The sequence below is a fragment of the Panthera uncia genome (genome assembly GCF_023721935.1).
Source record: "Panthera uncia isolate 11264 chromosome D3 unlocalized genomic scaffold, Puncia_PCG_1.0 HiC_scaffold_8, whole genome shotgun sequence".
Classification (NCBI taxonomy): domain Eukaryota; kingdom Metazoa; phylum Chordata; class Mammalia; order Carnivora; family Felidae; genus Panthera; species Panthera uncia.
In genome coordinates, this window is record NW_026057586.1 from 38,403,114 (window position 1) to 38,422,105 (window position 18,992).

At 36.2% G+C, this 18,992-nt stretch overlaps 1 protein-coding gene across 7 annotated transcripts in view; it reads left to right on the plus strand.

The window, feature by feature from the left end:
• Nucleotides 1-18,992, plus strand: part of NOL4 (nucleolar protein 4) — a 424,003-nt gene that overhangs the window by 340,386 nt on the left and 64,625 nt on the right. For all 7 annotated transcript variants that reach the window (XM_049620236.1, XM_049620230.1, XM_049620231.1 and 4 more), the window contains one exon: nt 12,675-12,855. In XM_049620236.1, the coding sequence (XP_049476193.1) occupies nt 12,675-12,855 (181 nt within the window). The remainder of the gene's footprint in view (nt 1-12,674; nt 12,856-18,992) is intronic.

The following is an 18,992-nucleotide window of genomic DNA, read 5'->3' on the forward strand; positions in this document are numbered from 1 at the left end:
GGCGTAGGCTTAGGGCAAAAATTCATGGCATGCCTTCTAAAAACCTCTCTTCTAGCTATTCCAGTGCATTCATCTGTCTTTGGATGTGGTCATTCTGTTAAGATATGAACTGTCCTCATGGTGCTATCTTTCAGCCTACTCTGCTTTATTTTGTCATATGCTTTGTTCTTTGTCTAGAAAATCACCATGATCTGCATTTTTTAGTTTTTTTCACAAAGAAAGTGTGGTAAGTTTAGGTGTGAGTTGGTTGTTACCCATTTTAACAAGTATTTTAAAATATTTTTCAACTTTAATGACTTACTGCCTTTGTATAGAGACAGTGTGGTCTTTCTATTCACATATTTTAAGTTTTCCTTTTCTATCAAAGAAAACTTCCAGGTAGAGTTTGCCATCTGATGTATTAAGACCATTTCAAATGATAAGAATCTGAGATTAAAAGATATACTTAATGTATCTATCCAAATCCTAAACATACTGCATTACTTCCCAAAGTTTTCCTACCTGTAATCTTAGATATATTAAAGTTTGAAGGTGTACATGTCTTTTGGCATGGCAAATTAAATTTTTGCTTTATCTCTGCTTCCTTCCAAAACCCCACTAAAATTATTGTAAGTGAATATAAAGAGTTGAATACTAAAGGAGATACAGAATGAGGGAGCATTCAGGCAAGGATGAGAGATTTTATCTCAACTTTGGAAAATGGAAATCTGACATGCAGATGATGGTAGGGATATACCAGCAAAAAGCCACTGAATCCCCTCTTCCCCTGAGCAGCCTGAGGTGATCTCTGAAAACGGCTTGCTAATTCACTTGACCCAGAAAACCCGACAAAATCATGCAAATCAAGAGGTTCAAATCTTCGTGTTCACTTTAAGAACACACACGAAGCCTGCCCAGGCCATCAAGGGTATGCATATCTGAAAAGCCACCAAGTATCCATAGGATGTCACTTTACAGAAGCACTGTGTGCCATTCCGTCACTACAACGGTGGAGTTGGTACGTGTGCCCAGGCAAACAGTGGGGCTGGACACAGGGTCCGTGGCCCAAAAAGAGTGCTGAATTTTTACTGCACGTGCTTAAAAATGCAGAGAGTAATGCTGAACTTTCAGGGTTTAGATGTAGATTCTCTGGTCATTGAGCACATCCAGGTGACAAAGCCCCAAAAGATGAGACGCAGAACTTACAGGGCTGGTTCCTGGTCGGATTAACCCTACATGAGCTCTCCGTGCCACAGTGAGATGATGCTTACTGAAGGAGAGCAGATTGTTCCTAAACCAGAAGAGGATGTTGCACAGAAGAAAAAGACCCTTCCCAAATTCTAGGGGATCTCTGCCTCTGACCACCCCAGTAGAAGATGAGTGGTGTATTCTGTAGAGAAATAGAAGCAGAAGGAAGGCTCTAAGCCCAGGCAAGCTAGGTATAACAGCAGGAACAATATACTGAAAATGGGCAGAATAAATTCTTCATCCTGAAGGTTATATATCTCTGCTACAGGCCTTTTCACATTTTAGCTCCAAGAACAGAGGAAGCCTAATAATTTTCTCCTTTCAGGAAACTTGGAATCTTCTCTCAAAAATTGAGGATCCAGAGAGGAATAGAACTATATGAATCCTGGCACTCAAAGTTCAGAAGCAAAGCAAAGAACAGAAGAAATTTTTGAAGCAAACATAATCTATATCCTCAGAGAGATTTTTTTTAAAAAAGGTTTTTCCTTGAAATAAGAAATGAATGCACGAAAAAGAGCAATAAACAAAATCAAACACGTAGAATATGAAAAAATATATGTGATAGTCAAAGGTTCTTTAAGGATTGGAAGACCATTTGGGAAATTACTCGGAAACTTTAAAATAATAGACATAGAATGGAAAATTAAGGAGAAAATTTTTGTTTTGTTTTTAACATTTATTTATTTTTGAGAGAGAGAGAATGAGCAGGGGAGGGGCAAAGAGAGACAGAGACACAGAATCTGAAGCAGACTCCAGGCTCTGAGCTGTCAGCACAGAGCCTGACGTGGGGCTCGAACTCATGAACTGTGAGATCATGACCTGAGCCGAGGTTGGACACTTAACCAACTGAGCCACCCAGTCACCCCAAGGAGAAAGTTTTTTAATGTTTGTTTATTTTTGAGAGAGAGAGAGGCAGAGAGAGGGAGACAGAGAATCCCAAGCAGGCTCTGCGCTGTCAGCGTGGAGCCTGATATGGGGCTCGAACCCGTGAACCATAAGATCATGACCTGAGCCAAAATCAAGAGTCGGATGCTTAAGCGACTGAGCCACTCAGGTGCCCCATGGAGAAAAGTTTTTAAAAAGGATGATCATTCTAGGACAGCCAACACCTGGCTAATTAGAGTCAAGAGAAAGAGAAAATATGAAGAAATTATTTTTAAAAAATTCAGAACTAAATAACACACATTACCAGAATGAAAGAGCCCATAAATTATCAGGACAGTAAATGCAAGCCAAGATCTGAGTTAATCACATTATCATGAATTTTTCAGAAGTCATGATATGAAAAGAAAATCTTAAATACTCAGGGAGAAAAAAGGGCACATACAAAAAATTAGAAAGCCAAAGGACATCACCCAGGAAAAACTGTCCTCAACGCTAAAATATATGGGAGTAAAACCGACAAAATTCTGAAGACCGTTCTATATCCAGCAAAATAAGCAACCAAATATCAGAGTAAAAATACTTTAAAATAATTTTCTGGTATATATCTTCCAATAGTCTTCCTCACAAAGTTATTGGAAAATATTCTCCACTGAAACAAGAATATAAACCAAGGAAGAAGTCACTGAATCTAAGAAGAGGAGCTCCAAAATAGAGGGGGATAGAAGAATGTCTGAAATGACACTATGGAGCAAGCCTTGGAGAGTAATCTTTGTAGATTAGAGTAAGAAGATAAACAGTTCCAGCAGACAGGTGTCCAGGGGAAATACAGAACTGATGGGGCACCAGATGGATTTGATGATATGGAAAATGTTCTGAGGGGTTTATTCTGTGTTAGAGAATTTGGGGAAAATGAGTACTAGTGCCTTAGAATACTTGCCAATTAGAAATAGCGGCTTGGAATACGAAGAATGCCAAAGGAAAAAAAAATGAATATCAAGGGAATAAAAATCTAGAGAAGAATGTATACTCATTGTTCAGTGGTTGGGTCAGTAGTGAACAGCACTGTGTCATTCTGGGTCCCAGCAGGGGAGAGAGAGCACAGTGAAAAGAGTAATTAAAGACTATTTAGTAATAGGACTATGTACGTAGGCATAAGATGGCCTAAGGAAATGAAGAAGAAGATGATGAAGCATCATCTGGGGCTGGCAAGTGAGAGAAGCGTGGAGAAGCAATGGAAGGGAACTGCTAGCAGAACCAGACTAAAGCCCTGGGAGAGCGGCTGTTTCACGGGCTCCAGATTCAGCCACAGAGGAACACAGACACGCCAGAGCATGGCAGGTCAGGAAAGGCTGCCGGGGGGATAAAAACCCACGCCCTGTCATTTCTCAACCTCTGAAGCATGTTAGGGCTTCCCGTTGACCAAATCCTAGCATCCAGAGAGCAAGAAGCCCAGCGAACTAACTTCATACTGGTTAACACTGGTTCTAGAGAGTGCATCTGAAGTGGAGGAAATAAGAATATTCAATTCAGTAGCAAAAATGTGTGTTTAAATATTTTGTTAGGACGCAAGTTCTAGTCTAAGCAATGTGAATGCTTCTGTGCAATAATGAAACAAAACCCAGGGATCATAGAAATCTTTGGATGTGAAGAATGTCTCATGTCAAGTGTAGAATGATTTGTGTGTAATGTTCATATGCGGACACACACACACGTCCCCCGTATCTTCATATGACTGCCTCTTTTCTATCAGTTTTACCTTTTGGCTTATGTACTTCTTTCAGAAAGGCCTTCCCTCTTGGACACCCATCTCCAATTATTCTTTTACATCACCATGTTTTCTTTCATTATTCATGGTTACCACTGTCTGAACTTATTACATATTATAGTTTTCATTTCTTCCTCTTGCCTACTCTCTTCCTCCTCCACTACCTCTATAGGTCCCTTGAGGGCAGGGATTCTGCCTATTTTATCTGATGATCTATCTTCAGCACCTAGCTGGATGTGTAGCCTAGTAAATAAGACATTCAATAGAACATTGTCTTAAATAATTGTATGAGAATTCATCCTGTGTTGTACATATGAGATAATAAAAACAGGGCCTGTTCAATATGGCACCGATCTCTAGCTCAGGAGACTGGATGAAGGTATCATTAACAGAAATCCAAAATTCAGGAGGCAGAGCAAATTATGGATGGAGACGTGAAAGTATGAGAAGAAAGTGTACAATTTTGACGTACTGATTAGGAAGCACATGCGGGGTATTCAGGTATTTGTGTCCAGTGAGTAGTTGAAAATGACTCGGGAAAAGGTCTTAACTACAGATTGAGATTTAGGGGTCTTTGGTAAAGAAGGGATAGATGAAGGGATAAACACAGCTGAGATCTTCAAGGAAAATTATGCATAGAAAATAGCAGACTCAAAGAGAAGCAAAATGGAAGAAAAGGAGAAGCTTAGTTATACCGTTTCTACCAAAATTTATTATGGAGAAGGATAACATAAGCCAATATCTTAAGGAAGATAATACCACTACAACAAATACACAGCCTCCAAAAACATTAGTGGATTTACTTGTGTATATTTTTGAGAAGTTAGAGCACTCCTAAAAATTAATGACTTCTTGAACAACAAATCAGTTTTTCATCATAGATGTAAATAAAATTGTAAACTTTAAACCTGATGTATGAAGAAATATGCCAATGGTGCTATTTCTTTTCTTACTATATACCCTACACCCACAGTCAACATGGTACATCAGCGCACGTTACATAACTAAGTGACAAGTGACAGAAGTAGTGCTATCCGGGAGAGGAACATTAACAAAAAAACATAGTGTTTTGTTTATGTATACACATACCCATACATAGTCAGGCATAAGCACTGCATGTTAAATTTATCACTAGGTTATTTTCAGTTCATTTCATGTTATCTCATGCATGTTCCCTTTAAAGTTAATTTCACACTAATATAAAAGCATTATGACTCGGTGATTCAGGCATCACCATTTTGATGGCTTTTCTAATTACTTTAGTTTGACTATTTCATAATTAATACACTTAAAATATCCAAATGGGTGGGTAATTTGTACACCCAGATGAAATCAAATTAGAATAACCTGTAAGCTTTTATTCCAACGTGTAGGTGTTAACATCTCAATTATGTGGCTCCTTCAAGGTACACAATTTGGATGGAATTCTGTTTACTATATGATTGAACGTAATGTTTGACAAAAGTAGCTATGAAGGAATCCATCATGTAGAGTGACGTTAGGAAGGGATTGTTCTTCATTCTGCTCAGGCAACCATGCTGGCACGCCTGTTTCTAATTTTGAAATCATCTGGGATTACCTCGCAACATCAGTGTGGAAATAGCATCATTAGTCAAGTTTCTCTGTTTGCTCAAAAAGAAATGTGGAAAGATGAAAATTATCTGCCATGGCCACTTGTTGTTGTTGTTTTTAACTTTAATTGTATTTTTCATATCTCTGCTTTCTAGTTCAGTCTAATTTTCTTAAGCCAGTGATGAAAACTCCCAGGACCATACTGAGAGGATTTTGGGTAACTGACATCCGGGATATATAAATAGTATGTGAGGGCTCCCTTTTAAAGTTCTTAGCCTGAGTTTTGTTGACTTATGTTTATGTAGCCATTTGTGAGAAGGAATCTAAAGTTTCAACATAACATAACATAAAACTGTGTTAAAACATAGTTTTAACATAAATTGCAGCTTAGTCGTGTATTTTAGAAAAACTGATACCCACAGAAATGAAAAGAAAGTTTGTTTCTCTTGTCTTTGAACGTGACACACATTATTTTAATTTGTACTAAAACGTTAATCACAAAAGTATTAATACCTATTAGTTTATTTCAGCATTAGCCAATAATATATGGATATTCTATATGGATAAAATAAAATAAATATCAGAATTGATAACTGCCAAAATCTAATTAAATCCCTTTACGAAGCCCCTTTATGGATCACAGATTTGATTACATTGTAGATAAAATAACATACCTCTTCAGGCTGCCCAGCATCATACCCTAGGTGGCCAGTGTGCAGATTTAGCCTTAATCTTCTGATACCGTTATGTCAATAGGATTCTTAGGTAGTAGCTAATGGTTAACTGCTCTAAAAAAAATCTTAATGCTTCTATTGTGCTTCCCAAACTTTAAATTTTTTTTTAATGTTTGTTTATTTTTGAGACCGAGAGAGACAGAGCATGAATGGGGGAGGGTCAGAGAGAGAGGGAGACACAGAATCCGAAGCAGGCTCCAGGCTCTGAGCTGTCAGCACAGAGCACGACGCGGGGCTCGAACTCACAGACTGTGAGACCATGACCTGAGCCGAAGTTGGACTCAGCTTAACCAACTGAGCCACCCAGGCGTCACTGTGCTTCTCAAAGTTTAATACTAAAAATACTTGTTCTAAATTTGGTTAAAGCTATAATATTCTGAATTTTTATGATAGCTATAATGTTTTTATAGCTAGAGGTTTTGACATAGCCATCATGTTTAGGTCTTTGCTTTGAGGGAAATTTTAATTGTTTGAATATAATTGTCTTGACACTTTGAATTTCCCATCTTCTGTAGGATATTTGGTTCAAGGTCTTTTGGTCTATAGCAACCTGAGGACTGAAGAGCTCATTTATATACATTTGAAGTCTTTGTTCTCTCCTATGATATCTTTTAGTCTGTATTTGTTATTCTTGCATTTTTTTTCATAAAGATAATTGTATACAGAAGAGGTACAAGAATTTCAGATAAATAGATCTTGTTTCTTTTGTTTAATGGTGGCTGGGGGATATTATTAGAGATTTAAGGAGAAAAAATATTTTGTTACTCTGGAATTTAGGTTAGAATATGAAGAAGGAAATACTATCTTTCTCCATTAGTTTGATGAAAGCCGTAGCGAAGCCTGATTTATTCATATAACACTTTCTGATTTCACACAAAAAGTAAACTTAATTTTTTTTAACCTTTATTCAGTTTTTCTGAGAGACAGAGACAGAGCATGAGACAGAGAGAGACAGGGAGACACAGAATCCAAAGCAGGCTCCAGGCTCTGAGCTGTCAGTGCAGAGCCTGACGCAGGGCTCGAACTCACTAACAGTGAGATCATGACCTGAACCGAAGTTGGCCACTTGACTGAGCCACCCAGGCACCCCAAGAAACTTTAAAATGAGTCTTTTAAGAAAAAAATTTTGTTTGCTCTTCAACATGAGATACATACCTTAAAGTTTTGCAAACAATATTAAAAATTAAATGACAAACCATCATCAGATATAAAATATTCAAATAAAACCTAAAACCAGCAGAAGTAAGGAAGTAATAAAGATTAGAGCATAAATAAAAGATGTGGAAACTAAAAAACAAAATCATATGACAGATCAATGAAACCGGAGCTGATTCTCTGAAAAAATTAATTATTGGAAAATTCCTATGTATTGGTGCCCAATGGCACATTTAGATGACTCAGAATATTTCCCTGCTTTTTTTTTTTTTTTGCCACTTTAAGTTATGACCAGAGTATGGAGTGTTATCAGAGGAAGTGACAGAAAATGTGGCTGCCAGGATTGTTCTCAAACTCTGAAGAGCTTTGGATGCCAGCAGCTCTGGGTTTTGTTCTCCAAGAAGAAAGAAATTTCAAACTCTTGAAAGAGAATTCAACATGATAAATGATTTTAAAAGATAGGTGTGAGAAGATGTGGACAAGATGTCAAGGGGAAAGCACTGGTCAGGAGGTTATCACATTAGCCCAAAGGAGAGACTATGGGGCTCTGAACTGTGTATTCTCAGTGAGGGTTTCTCAGATGTATGCCAATGAGGGTCCTTTCCAAAATGGAGCCACGAGGACATGGGTGTTGTTTGACTGAGAGGAGCCTAGTGTAGGAGAAAAAATAAATCTTGGTGTGATGCATTAACAGAACAAGATACATTCATTGGTGATAGAACAGGTCTTGTTTTGTTTCTTAATTAAAAATGTTGGCAAGAGATATCTGGAGGAAAGAAAACATAAATTTAAGTTCAAGATATTAAATCTGCTATGCCTGCATTTCCGGTTGTTCAGGCATGAGCCTCAGAGAGAAGGCCAATATTAGAAGTAAGAATTTGAGTATGACAGTTACATTGGTAATATCTGAAACCATGCCTGCCATGGTATCACCAGGTAGAGCATTGCAACTATCTTACCAAAAGAGAATATTAGGTTAAAGGGGATTAAGAAAAAAATAATTTAAGAAAGTTTTTTTTTCTTTTTAATCAGTAGAGCCAAAATTGCAAATAAAGGTATAGTTTTAAAGATGTTTTGAGTTGTTATAAATGTAGATTTTTAAAATATTTTAAAAACTCAGGAGGAAAAATATCTCAGGAGAAACAAAAATATCATATGATTAGGAAAATACATTTTTATTCCCAAAATATATTAAAAGTTAACATTTAAGATGCCAATTTGGTATTGCTTTGTTAAAATTGATTTTTCTGAGGGCCAAAATTAATATAATATGCATATAAAATCAATGACCAGGGCACCTGGGTGGCTCAGTCGGTTAAGCGTCTGACTTCAGCTCAGGTCATGATCTCAAGGTTCATGGGTTCAAGCCCCGCATGGGGCTCTGCACTTGGAGCCTGCTTGGGAATCTCTCTCTCTGTCTCTCTCCTCTCCACCTCTCTCTCTCTCAAAAAAAAATCAGTGACCAAAACATTTGTATCTGCTGTCCAATTTTACTACCTCAAAGGAACATTACTTTTACATTTCATTATGGTCATATTAACAAAGGAAACCAAAGTTGAGTGTTAGAAACCTATAGAAAAAGATATTTTTTAATATGATTTTTTGGGTCAATAATTAAATGGCAGACTGTTACATGTAAAGTTGAGATTCTTTTGATGTTTGTCAGAGGGTATATGTGCATGGAAGCAGGGGGAAGGGCAGAGAGAGAGGGAGAGAAAGAGAATCCCTAGAAGGCTCCAGGCTATCAGCACAGAGCCCGATGTAGGGCTCAATCCCATGAACTGTGAGATCATAACCAGAGCCAAAATCAAGAGTCAGACACTTAACCAACTAAACCTCCTAGGTGCCCCAAAGTTGAAATTTTTAAATGCTAAGTCTGTACGTTTATTTTGGTAATAAAACTTTATGGCCATTAGGAAGAATTTTAGAGAGATTACTTTGCGATGTAATTCTTGCCATTCTTGCCAACCATATATCTATGTTTACTGGGTTGGGGACTATATTTATTTTGTGTTTTATATTTAAGCCAATAGTTCTCAAATCTTTATTGTTTAAAAAATCGTGTGTGTGTGTGTGTGTGTGTGTGTGTGTGTGTGTGTGTGTAAATAATGCTACAAAGAGAGTCTGTTAATGTAATAACCTGTTATTCTAAGAGTTTGATAAAACTCTGAGTAACAGCTATCTTGCTGTGGTTGTGGTTTCTCAAGTCAGAAACACAATCTACCTTCTCTCTTATTTCACATCTTATCTTTAGGCTACTTGGATTTGGTCAAAAGATATTTTTCCTTATTATCTTAGTGGGTTTGGGAGCATCTTTGCAAAGAACAGTCTTCTGTGTTGGCATCTTAATTATTTGTGTGGCCAACAGGGGGAGAAGATTGTATGGAATGCTCCTAACTGAACGAAATAAATGACTCCCTGAGTGTTACTATATATATGAGAGTGTGTGTGTGTGTGTGTGTGTGTGTGTGTGTGTGTCTGTTGTTGGCATCGTCAATCACTTCTCATCATCTCAAATAATAAGTACATTTGCTTTAAGTGCAGACTTTTTTTTTTCTAAGTAGTTTTAATGGAAGCTTTGATTCTCTCGGATCTTTTATGAATTTCCCCATAAACTCTTAGCAATGTACTTAGTTCTGGAACACTTGCTATCAAATGGAAGAAGAGAAGCTTTTAGAAAGTGGAGATGTTTTCCAGTAGTTTATATGTGAAATAAATTGTACTTTCTTGCCCCATCAGTACTAATAAATCAAAGGATAAATTTAGAGCTTTAACTTAAGTAAAAATGCTTCTGTCATATAGACTACAAAGAGCATGAAAAGATAGGAGAAATCCAATAACAATCTTGCAGAAGGCTCAGGCAAACTGATGCCTGAATTATCCATATGTTTACTATTTTGCAGTGATAAGCTTCTTTGAAGTCTGTGCAAGCTTCTTCACCTTAAAAAGGTGGATCACAAGTTCCTTGACCAATGATGAACTAAAACTGTAATTCAATATCGATGCAACATTGCCTTACAACTTCTAATTGCCATAACGATGTAAGGTAAAAGGCAAAAAAGAAGAAAGGTATCTGAATTATTAGATCTAGCAGTACACTTTACTGGAATTTTCTAACTCTAGATAGAGAAGACTTAATGAAAACACACAATAAACATGATAGACGGTAGAATATATAGTCTAAGAAAACGTAGAATTCTTGGGAGACATAATAAAGACATTGTAACATTTTCCAAGCAAAGTTTTTTGGAATCTATTGTCAAAAATTTGAGTGGAACCAATCAAATTTCTTTTTTTTTAAGGATCTGTCTAAATTACTTGAGTAAAGAATTCCTTAGGCATCTGCACTTAAGGAATTCAATCTATATGGCCCAAGTGCCAATCAGGTTCTGCAAAGTCTAGTTGTCTCTGTCCAGTTTCTGAGGATAAGGTACAAAAGAGTACAAACCAGTCTTCCCAAAGACAGTGACAATGTCAAATCATTCCCAATCTTACCTTCCATCTATAAGTAATCACACATCCTATTACAAGCCTATATTTTGTGAAATGTGCAATACATCAAGGCTATATTTATCGATAAGGCCAAAGCCTTGTTACAGAAGTTACTATAAGCATTTCTTTAATTTGTTGTATATTTTTAATCAAAGAAATCTGAATCAAAGCAACACTGCATTATCTAGTACACTGCTGGTGGTCCTTAAATCACTGATGCTATCTTATTTTTATGGAATTTTTAACAGAAAATTGAAATACGTCTCATAAAAGCCGGGATAGGATTTTGTCTGATTTTTGAGGAATGAAATTTATTTCAATGCCTGAATATGCAGTCTTATAAAATATTGATATTATCCCATTTTAAAAATAATCTTCATAGCAACCCAGGGGCAAGCTGTCAGCCTTGAGAAGTTTGGGAACTAATAATTAAAAGTTGCTTACAGAGGTAAAATGTGACTCTAGGGGATATTTATTTTTTTATGTCATTAAAATCTATGCTTCTTTGAAACCAGTAACAGCAATCGTTCATAAGAAAAACACGAATTAACTTTATATTAAACTTTTGCCCAAAAGATACTGCAGACCAGATTTTATTGAGGCTTTCATATGTTTTATTTCTCAGCATATAGTGGACTGCCAAGAACATTAATAATGCAAATCTGTGTTTGAACACAAATGACTCCCTACAAGGCCTGTTTTGATTATTAATGGAATTAATTATCTGCCTGCTCTATGCAGTTACTGTGGTTTGGAATAACAGTTAATAATGAAAGGCTAGGCAAATTTTAAAAATAGCATGTTTAATAATACGAATTAATTCTATCCTACAAAGAATCAGTGAGCAAATATTGTGGAGACAATACCTTCTCTCTTCTCTCTTTTTACTCATCATGAAGAAACTCCTCCTATAAGTGTATTTTATTGTCATTTTTCAAACACAGAAAAATAGACTGGGATGTTCAGAAAGGCCACCAATTTTGCCAAACTGGGAACTCAGATTTTATCATGTTGCCGAAGTAATTTTCAATCAGGAAACTGGGAAGTTATGCAAGTAGTGGAATTGTTTGAGGCTAGCCCCTACTAGGGACCCCAAAATTGCTTTGAAGAATCGAATATTCTGCCTTCTTTCAGAGTTTCAATGGCGACATGTCTTTACAGAAAGAATACTTCACACAGCCTGGTGGTTTTCAAAATGCTGTAGATGCAGTGATTTTATGAATGTAGATCAAACATGGCATAACGGCACGTCTTTGTGCCCTCGTCCCACAATCTCTGGAACACTGAGTTATCTCCCCCCAGAAGCCTTACAGTTCCATGGAGCGTAGTTAAAATCTATTTCTTTATAGAAAAGAGAAGTCATACGCATAAAAAATAATCCATGGGTAAACATCATGGATTCACCTATCAATGTTCTGATAAGCTTTACTCATTTAATAAGCTTAAGCTGAATATATAAGACCTGTCTGTGTTCTACTGTGGAGGAATATATATGTAATATGTAGGATAATGACATAGTGTATATAATATTATATTATATATATGATAATAATATACATTTAGGTTGATTTCACCTCTGGGCTATTGTGAACAACTCTCTTCATGTAATTTTAAATTCAGTTGGAAACTGCTTGCAAATTTTGCTCCACCTCCAATCTGTTTCGCATCGTTACTTCCTTTTAGCCAAGTTGTTGAAAACGTGCATGTGTGCCAACCTGATGTTGACCGTATATGTATATTTTTTTCTTATTCAGTGCTGACCCGTAGATAACAACGAGATGGTCGTAGTCAAGGCGAAATAGTACAGTGACTTGACAAATAACGGAATGCTGTTGTCATTGCAGGACGAATCTGCCCCAGCTGACAAACAGTGTAAACCAGAGGCGGCCCAGGCCACTTACTCAACCTCAGCTGTTTCAGGCTCCCAGGAGGTGTTGTACATCAACGGCAATGGGACCTATAGTTACCATAGTTACAGAGGTCTAGGAGGGGGACTGCTTAATCTGAATGATGCTTCCAGTAGTGGTGAGTCTTTACTATTTATTGTGCTTTTTCTGTCCATTTGGGGATAGCAAATTCTCTAAATCTGAGAGAAGAAAATGAATATGCCTTGATAAGCAACAGTGCCAATCTGCTAAAAACAAGACCATTTAATACAGAATATTTGTCTCCCTACCCGGATATCTCCCTATTCTGTTGCTGTTTCTGAAAGTGGCAGCACAGTTACGCAACTGGAGAATTGGTATTTTGTACTCAAAAAAAAAAAAAAAACTCAACTAGTGAAATAGCAAAAAAAATTTTTTACCAAATAGTTATACATTCTTCCCCCCAAAGCTGTAATGCACTATTCATCAAGAATAATGACACATTTTCTCAGTGTTCACAGAGGTTTTTGGTTTGGAAAATATGAGGTACCAGGAACTTTACTTGATAAAACACACACAGTAAACCTAACATACATGTGGAAACAACACAGAGAAACGACCAGTGGCTATCCATGCCCCACCAGCACTGAATGGTGTACTGGGGCCAGCTCATACCAGCTCATTCTTCGTAAATTGTTAGGAATTTCTTGAGCTTATATACCAAAATGAATTGCAAATATGTAATATAAAAGGAATAAAATACGTGGGTGAATTTCTTATTACTGGGTCGTAGGAAGTGCTTTCCTAAACTATACTTAAAATTCAGGGAAAAAATAAGTTTCATTACACAAATGCATGCACACACACACACACACACACACTCTTGCATGACAAAAAAACACTATGTGTTTATGTGTAAGAATAAATCATAAATTGGTAACATTGTTAGCTACAAAAGGTTAATAAGCCAATACATGGAGTTCTTCTAAAAAGAAAGAAATACCCAAAATTATATATTACAACATAAGGCTAGAAAGTGAACTCACAATTCCCAAAGAAAGCCATGCAAATGTCCCTTAAATATGGGTAAAATTACTCAACCCCAGTCACTTCTAATAAAGAGAAATGAAGATTAGCAAAAATCCAAATATTTACACAATATTCCTTTGACAAGGCTGTGGGGGAAATGAGGACTCTCATGCACAGCTTGTAAAAATGCAAAAAGTTGGGGTGGAATTTGGCAGTATCTAGAAAAGTTAAGTATGCATTTACCATTCAGTCCAGCAATTTCTTTAGGAATCTCTTGTTAGGAATTTATCTCAAACACATATGGGCAAAAATACAAAAAGATATATGCGGAAGGGTATTCATTGTAGTGTTATTTATAAATGCAAGAAAAAAAGGATTACCAGTAAAAATGTCTATCAATTGATGGCTCGTTGACTCATTTTGAGTGCATCCAAACAAGAGAGTAATATGCAGCTATATATACTCCAAGTGGTGAAAAGTACCACAGTTTGCTAATATTCATTAAAGAAGGACTTATATAATTTTTTTAAAGTGTATATAGAGGCAGGAATGGGGGAGAACAGTTTGGAGAAAGGAATATAAGCAGAATTCTGAAAGCATAGTTGGTTTTTATATTTTTATTTTAAAAAATTTAACTTTGAACAGTTTAAATACATAATTGTGAAGCAAACTGACTTGAAAAATTCCTGATATCAAAAGTAAAATGACGCACATGAACTTTATCTGTGTTCACGAGCAGTTGGCATAGCCCCCACACAGAGGAAATTTTCCAAGTGATCTCAAAAACCATAATTTGATTCCACAGCATGCAAGCCTACGATAAAACCTTAAACTATTTTCAGTAATCATATTATTTTGGGCTGTTGTCTGTGTATTGTGGTTTAAAGCAAAGTTGTAATTATTTTGATGTCTGTGAAAGTTGGGATTTTTAGCAAGGGGCAAAGTAGATATAGACGTAAAAGCAATATGTTTAAGGAAAAACTCCCATTATCGTGTATTTGAATTGGTAGTATCAGTGAGAATTCAATGCATTTTTTTTTAAACATATTTCTTCTTCCACTGAAAATTGCCTGAAAGAAATACCAATTTCAATTTTAATATTTAATTAGGCTTGTGGGCTTTTAATAGATTTCGGAGCAAATTGCATTATTAATGTCAAAGGAGTATATACTCAAAATCATTTACTTTTATAATACTGCAAATATGCCCTGAGTGTGTTTGGGGATTACTCTTCCTTGAAGGCTGGGGCTATTTGGTCTGCTTTAAAATTAAAGGTGCTCTAAGGACAGAATCACTGAGCTTTCGTCTGAAGCAGTTACTTTCAACTCAAAAGAGGGGTGCCCCAAGTTGAAAGGAAAAAAAGAAAGCATCTCATTTGGGAAGGAAACTAAGTTTTAAGTGTATATTCTGTTTTTCCAAAGCTAGGGAACCTTATCAGCTTTTTTCAAGTTTTGTTTGTAGTTAGTGCACAAGTCAGAAGGAAAGAGAAAGTTTAATACCAGAAGGGGAAAACAAACAAAACCTGAGCATTCCTTTTAGCCTACAAAGCTGGAAACTGACAATTCTTTTTAAATATTCGACATGGGAAGTAAGACCTGATAGGTATTTCAGGACTTATCAAAACCTTATCAAAAGAATTGGGGGGGGAGTGCATTGGCTATAGGTTTTAGAGATAGAAACCGTATTTTTTAGTCTTGAAAAATCATTCATTTATTAAATTATTTAGCATCAACTAATAACAATAGCTACCACTTAGCGAGTCCTCCTGGAGCTTCCGCGTAATCTCCGTTGAATCCTTACACAGTCCTCTGAAGATATGTTTTGCAATTTTGTGGAAAAATTAATTGAATTTGCCCCAATTAAAAAAAATAATAATGCCTAGACACCACTTGCCTTTTTCCTAGCATGATTGAAACGTATTTTGTGAGGCTCAGAGAGATGAAGTGATTTTCCCAAGGTCTCTCCTTAATAAAGGGAGGAGCCAGGATCGGAGCACAGGCTTTCTGACATCAGAGGCCACGTTGTAAACCACTGAGCTAACAATCTGTGTAAAGGAAGCAAGTACTAAAGTATGTGATATCCTTAGGTATGAACTAATCTACTTTTTGTCTCCAGAAACACTCTCATTCTGGACATTTTATATAATGAATGGATCATACAGTATGTGGTCTTTTATGTCAGACATCTTTCATTTAGCATGATGGTTTAAAGGTCCATCTACATTATAATATGTATCAATACTTCATTCTTTTTTTATTGCCAAATAATGTTCCATTCTGTGGCCATGCCATATGCTGTTTAGCCATTCATCAACTCATGAGGACTAGGATTTTTCTCACTTTGGGGCTACTACGAATAACGCTGTAAACATTTATGTACAAGTTTGTGTATATATGTTATGATTCTTTTGGGTATATACCTACAAGAGGAATTGCTGGTTTATTCGTATGGCAATGCTATGATTAACATTTTGAGGAAATAACTCAAAATGAGATAGATGTCTTTTCATTTATTATCAATCTTTAAAAATTTTTCTTAACTATGTCTTGTCATGCTTACACTACAAGCTTTATACTTCTTTGCTGTTTCCTTTTGTGATGCTATTGTAGATGGAATGCTTTCCTTAAAATATTATTCTATATCTTTTCTACTTTTGGAGAGTGGGTAAAGTAGTAGTATTAATCATTTAAATGTTTGGTAGAGTTGAGGAGTGATGATATCTGTGCCTGGGTTTTTCTGAGAGGTTTTCAATCACTAACTCTCTTATTATAGGTTCACTTATATTGTCTCTTTCTTCTTGAGTCAGGTAGTTTGTGTATTTCCAGAAATTTGTCCATTTCAACTGAATTATCTAATTTATTGACACAATTATTCATAGGATTCCTTTGTAATCCTTTTTGTTTTCATAAGGTCAGTAGTGGTGTTCCCTCTCTAATTTCTGATTCTGGTTACTTGAGTGTTCTCACCTTTCTTCTTGGTCACTCTAGCTAAAGTCATGTCAGTTTTCTTCATCTTTTCAAAGAACAGCTTTTGGCTTTATTTATTTTCTGTATTTTTTTTCTATTCTCTATTTCATTGATTTTTTACTCCCATACTTATTATTTCTTTCATTTTGCTTACATTAAGTGTAGTTTGTGCTTATTTTCCAGTGTCTTCAACTGAAAAGTTAAGACATTTATTTTTTTCTTCTTTATATATAGCCATATTGTGTTTTTGTCTTCATTTACCTTAAAATGTTTTCTAATTTATTTTTTCATTTCTTTTTTGACCCACTGGTTATTTAGGAATATTTTTTTTAATCACCATATATTTATAAATTTCCCAATTTTTCTTAATGATTTCTACTTTTATTCCATTGTGACTGGAAAGCATACTTTATAGATTTCAATCCTCAAGTTAAAAGTTTGTTTTATGGGGCACCTGGGTGGCTCAGTCAGTTGAACGTCCGACTTCGGCTCAGGTCATGACCTCACGGCTCGTGAGTTCGAGCCCCGCATCGGGCTCTGTGCTGACAGCTCAGAGCCTGGAGCCTGCTTCACATTCTGTGTCTCCCTCTCTCTCTCTCTGACCCTCCTCTGTTCCTGCTGTGTCTCTCTCTGTCTCAAAAAGTAAATAAACGTTAAAAAAAATGTAAAAAAAAAAAAAAGTTTGTTTTATGACCCAGATTGTGATCTGTCCTAAAGAATGTTCCATGTTTACCTAAGAATGATGTGTATTCTGCTAAACACAGAATATTTAGCACCCCATCTGTGGTGGGGTCTTTGTAAATGTACATTATATCTAGTTGGTTTATAGTGTTGTTCAAGTTTTCTATATTCTTGTTGATCATCTGCCTAGTTATAATATCCATTATTGAAAGGTTATTGAAGTCTCCCACTATTATTGAATTGTTTACCTTCATTTCTAACAGCCTTTCATTTATTTTGGGACTCTGTCATTGTGTGTGTGTGTGTGTGTATTTATATATATATATACATGTATATATATATATATATATATATATATAATGAATTGACTCTCTTATCATTATAAAATATCCCTCTTTATCTCTAGTAACTTTTTTAATGTTTATTTTTGAGAGAGGGTACACCCATGCATGAGCAGCAGAGGGGCAGAGAGAGAGAGAGAGAGACAGAGAGAGAGAGAGACAGAGAGAGAATCTCACACAGGCTCCATGCTGTCAGCACAGAGCCTGACTCAGGGCTCAATCTCACCAACCTGACCTGAGCCGAAATCAAAAGTTTGATGTTTAACCAACTGAGCCACCCAGGTGCCCCTCTAGCAACTTCTTATATCTATGTTGCCTAATATTAGTTATTTCTGTAACACCAGAAAAAGGCAATGGTAACTTGGATTATAGGTAGTGGTAGTACTGAAAATGAAGAGAAGTGGGCAAAATTTTGGACATGGAAGTGACATATAAAAGAATGCAGGACAAATTGAATATTGCTTATTACCTCTACTCAAATACAATCAAAATAATTTACCTTTGCTTCCTAAATGGCTATGTAATTTTGGAGACCCAATGCCAAATGAAAATGTGGAGCCTCTTATTTAAAAATTAGTATCAAGATGGTGATAACAGAGCATTACACAAAGCATGGTTAGTTTTTGGTTATTTTTTGTTTGTATGTGTGTGTTTTCATTGTTTCTTTTGCTCTGTTTTGTTTTTGAGAGAGAGAGAGAGAGCCTGCATGTGTACATGGAAGAGGGGAAGTGAGAGAAGGAGAAAGAGAATCTTAAGTGGGCTCCACACTTAGCATGGAGCCTGATGTGGGGCTTGATCTCACAACTGTGAGATCATGACCTGAGCCGAAATCAAGAGTGAGATGCTTAACTGACTGAGCCACCCAGGCACCCCACATGGGACTCTTCTGAGCACAGGATGTTGTGAAACACATACATGCCCCACTTTGTTCCTTTGATTTATTTAGCAAATTGGATGAACACTGTGTTTTCATAAAAACGGCAGATAGTTACTGGCGGGAAGAAAGATAATATATGCAAAGATGGAAAAGATTAAAGATACAAGTGAGGATATTTTGAGTTTTTTGAGGAGAGGAGAAAACGGGCAGCTGCCAATCGTGAATAAATACTGAAAAGGACTTTAAAGGAAAAAAAATTGCTATGAATTATTAATGAGCAATGATCCAAAAAGAAAAAATTTTGGTTCTTCTTGGCTCTATGGCTCTCTTTCTTTTTAGGAAAATGATGTTATCTAGCCCTTTTATGCCTCAAGGTTCACCCACCTGAACTTTTCTTTGACCT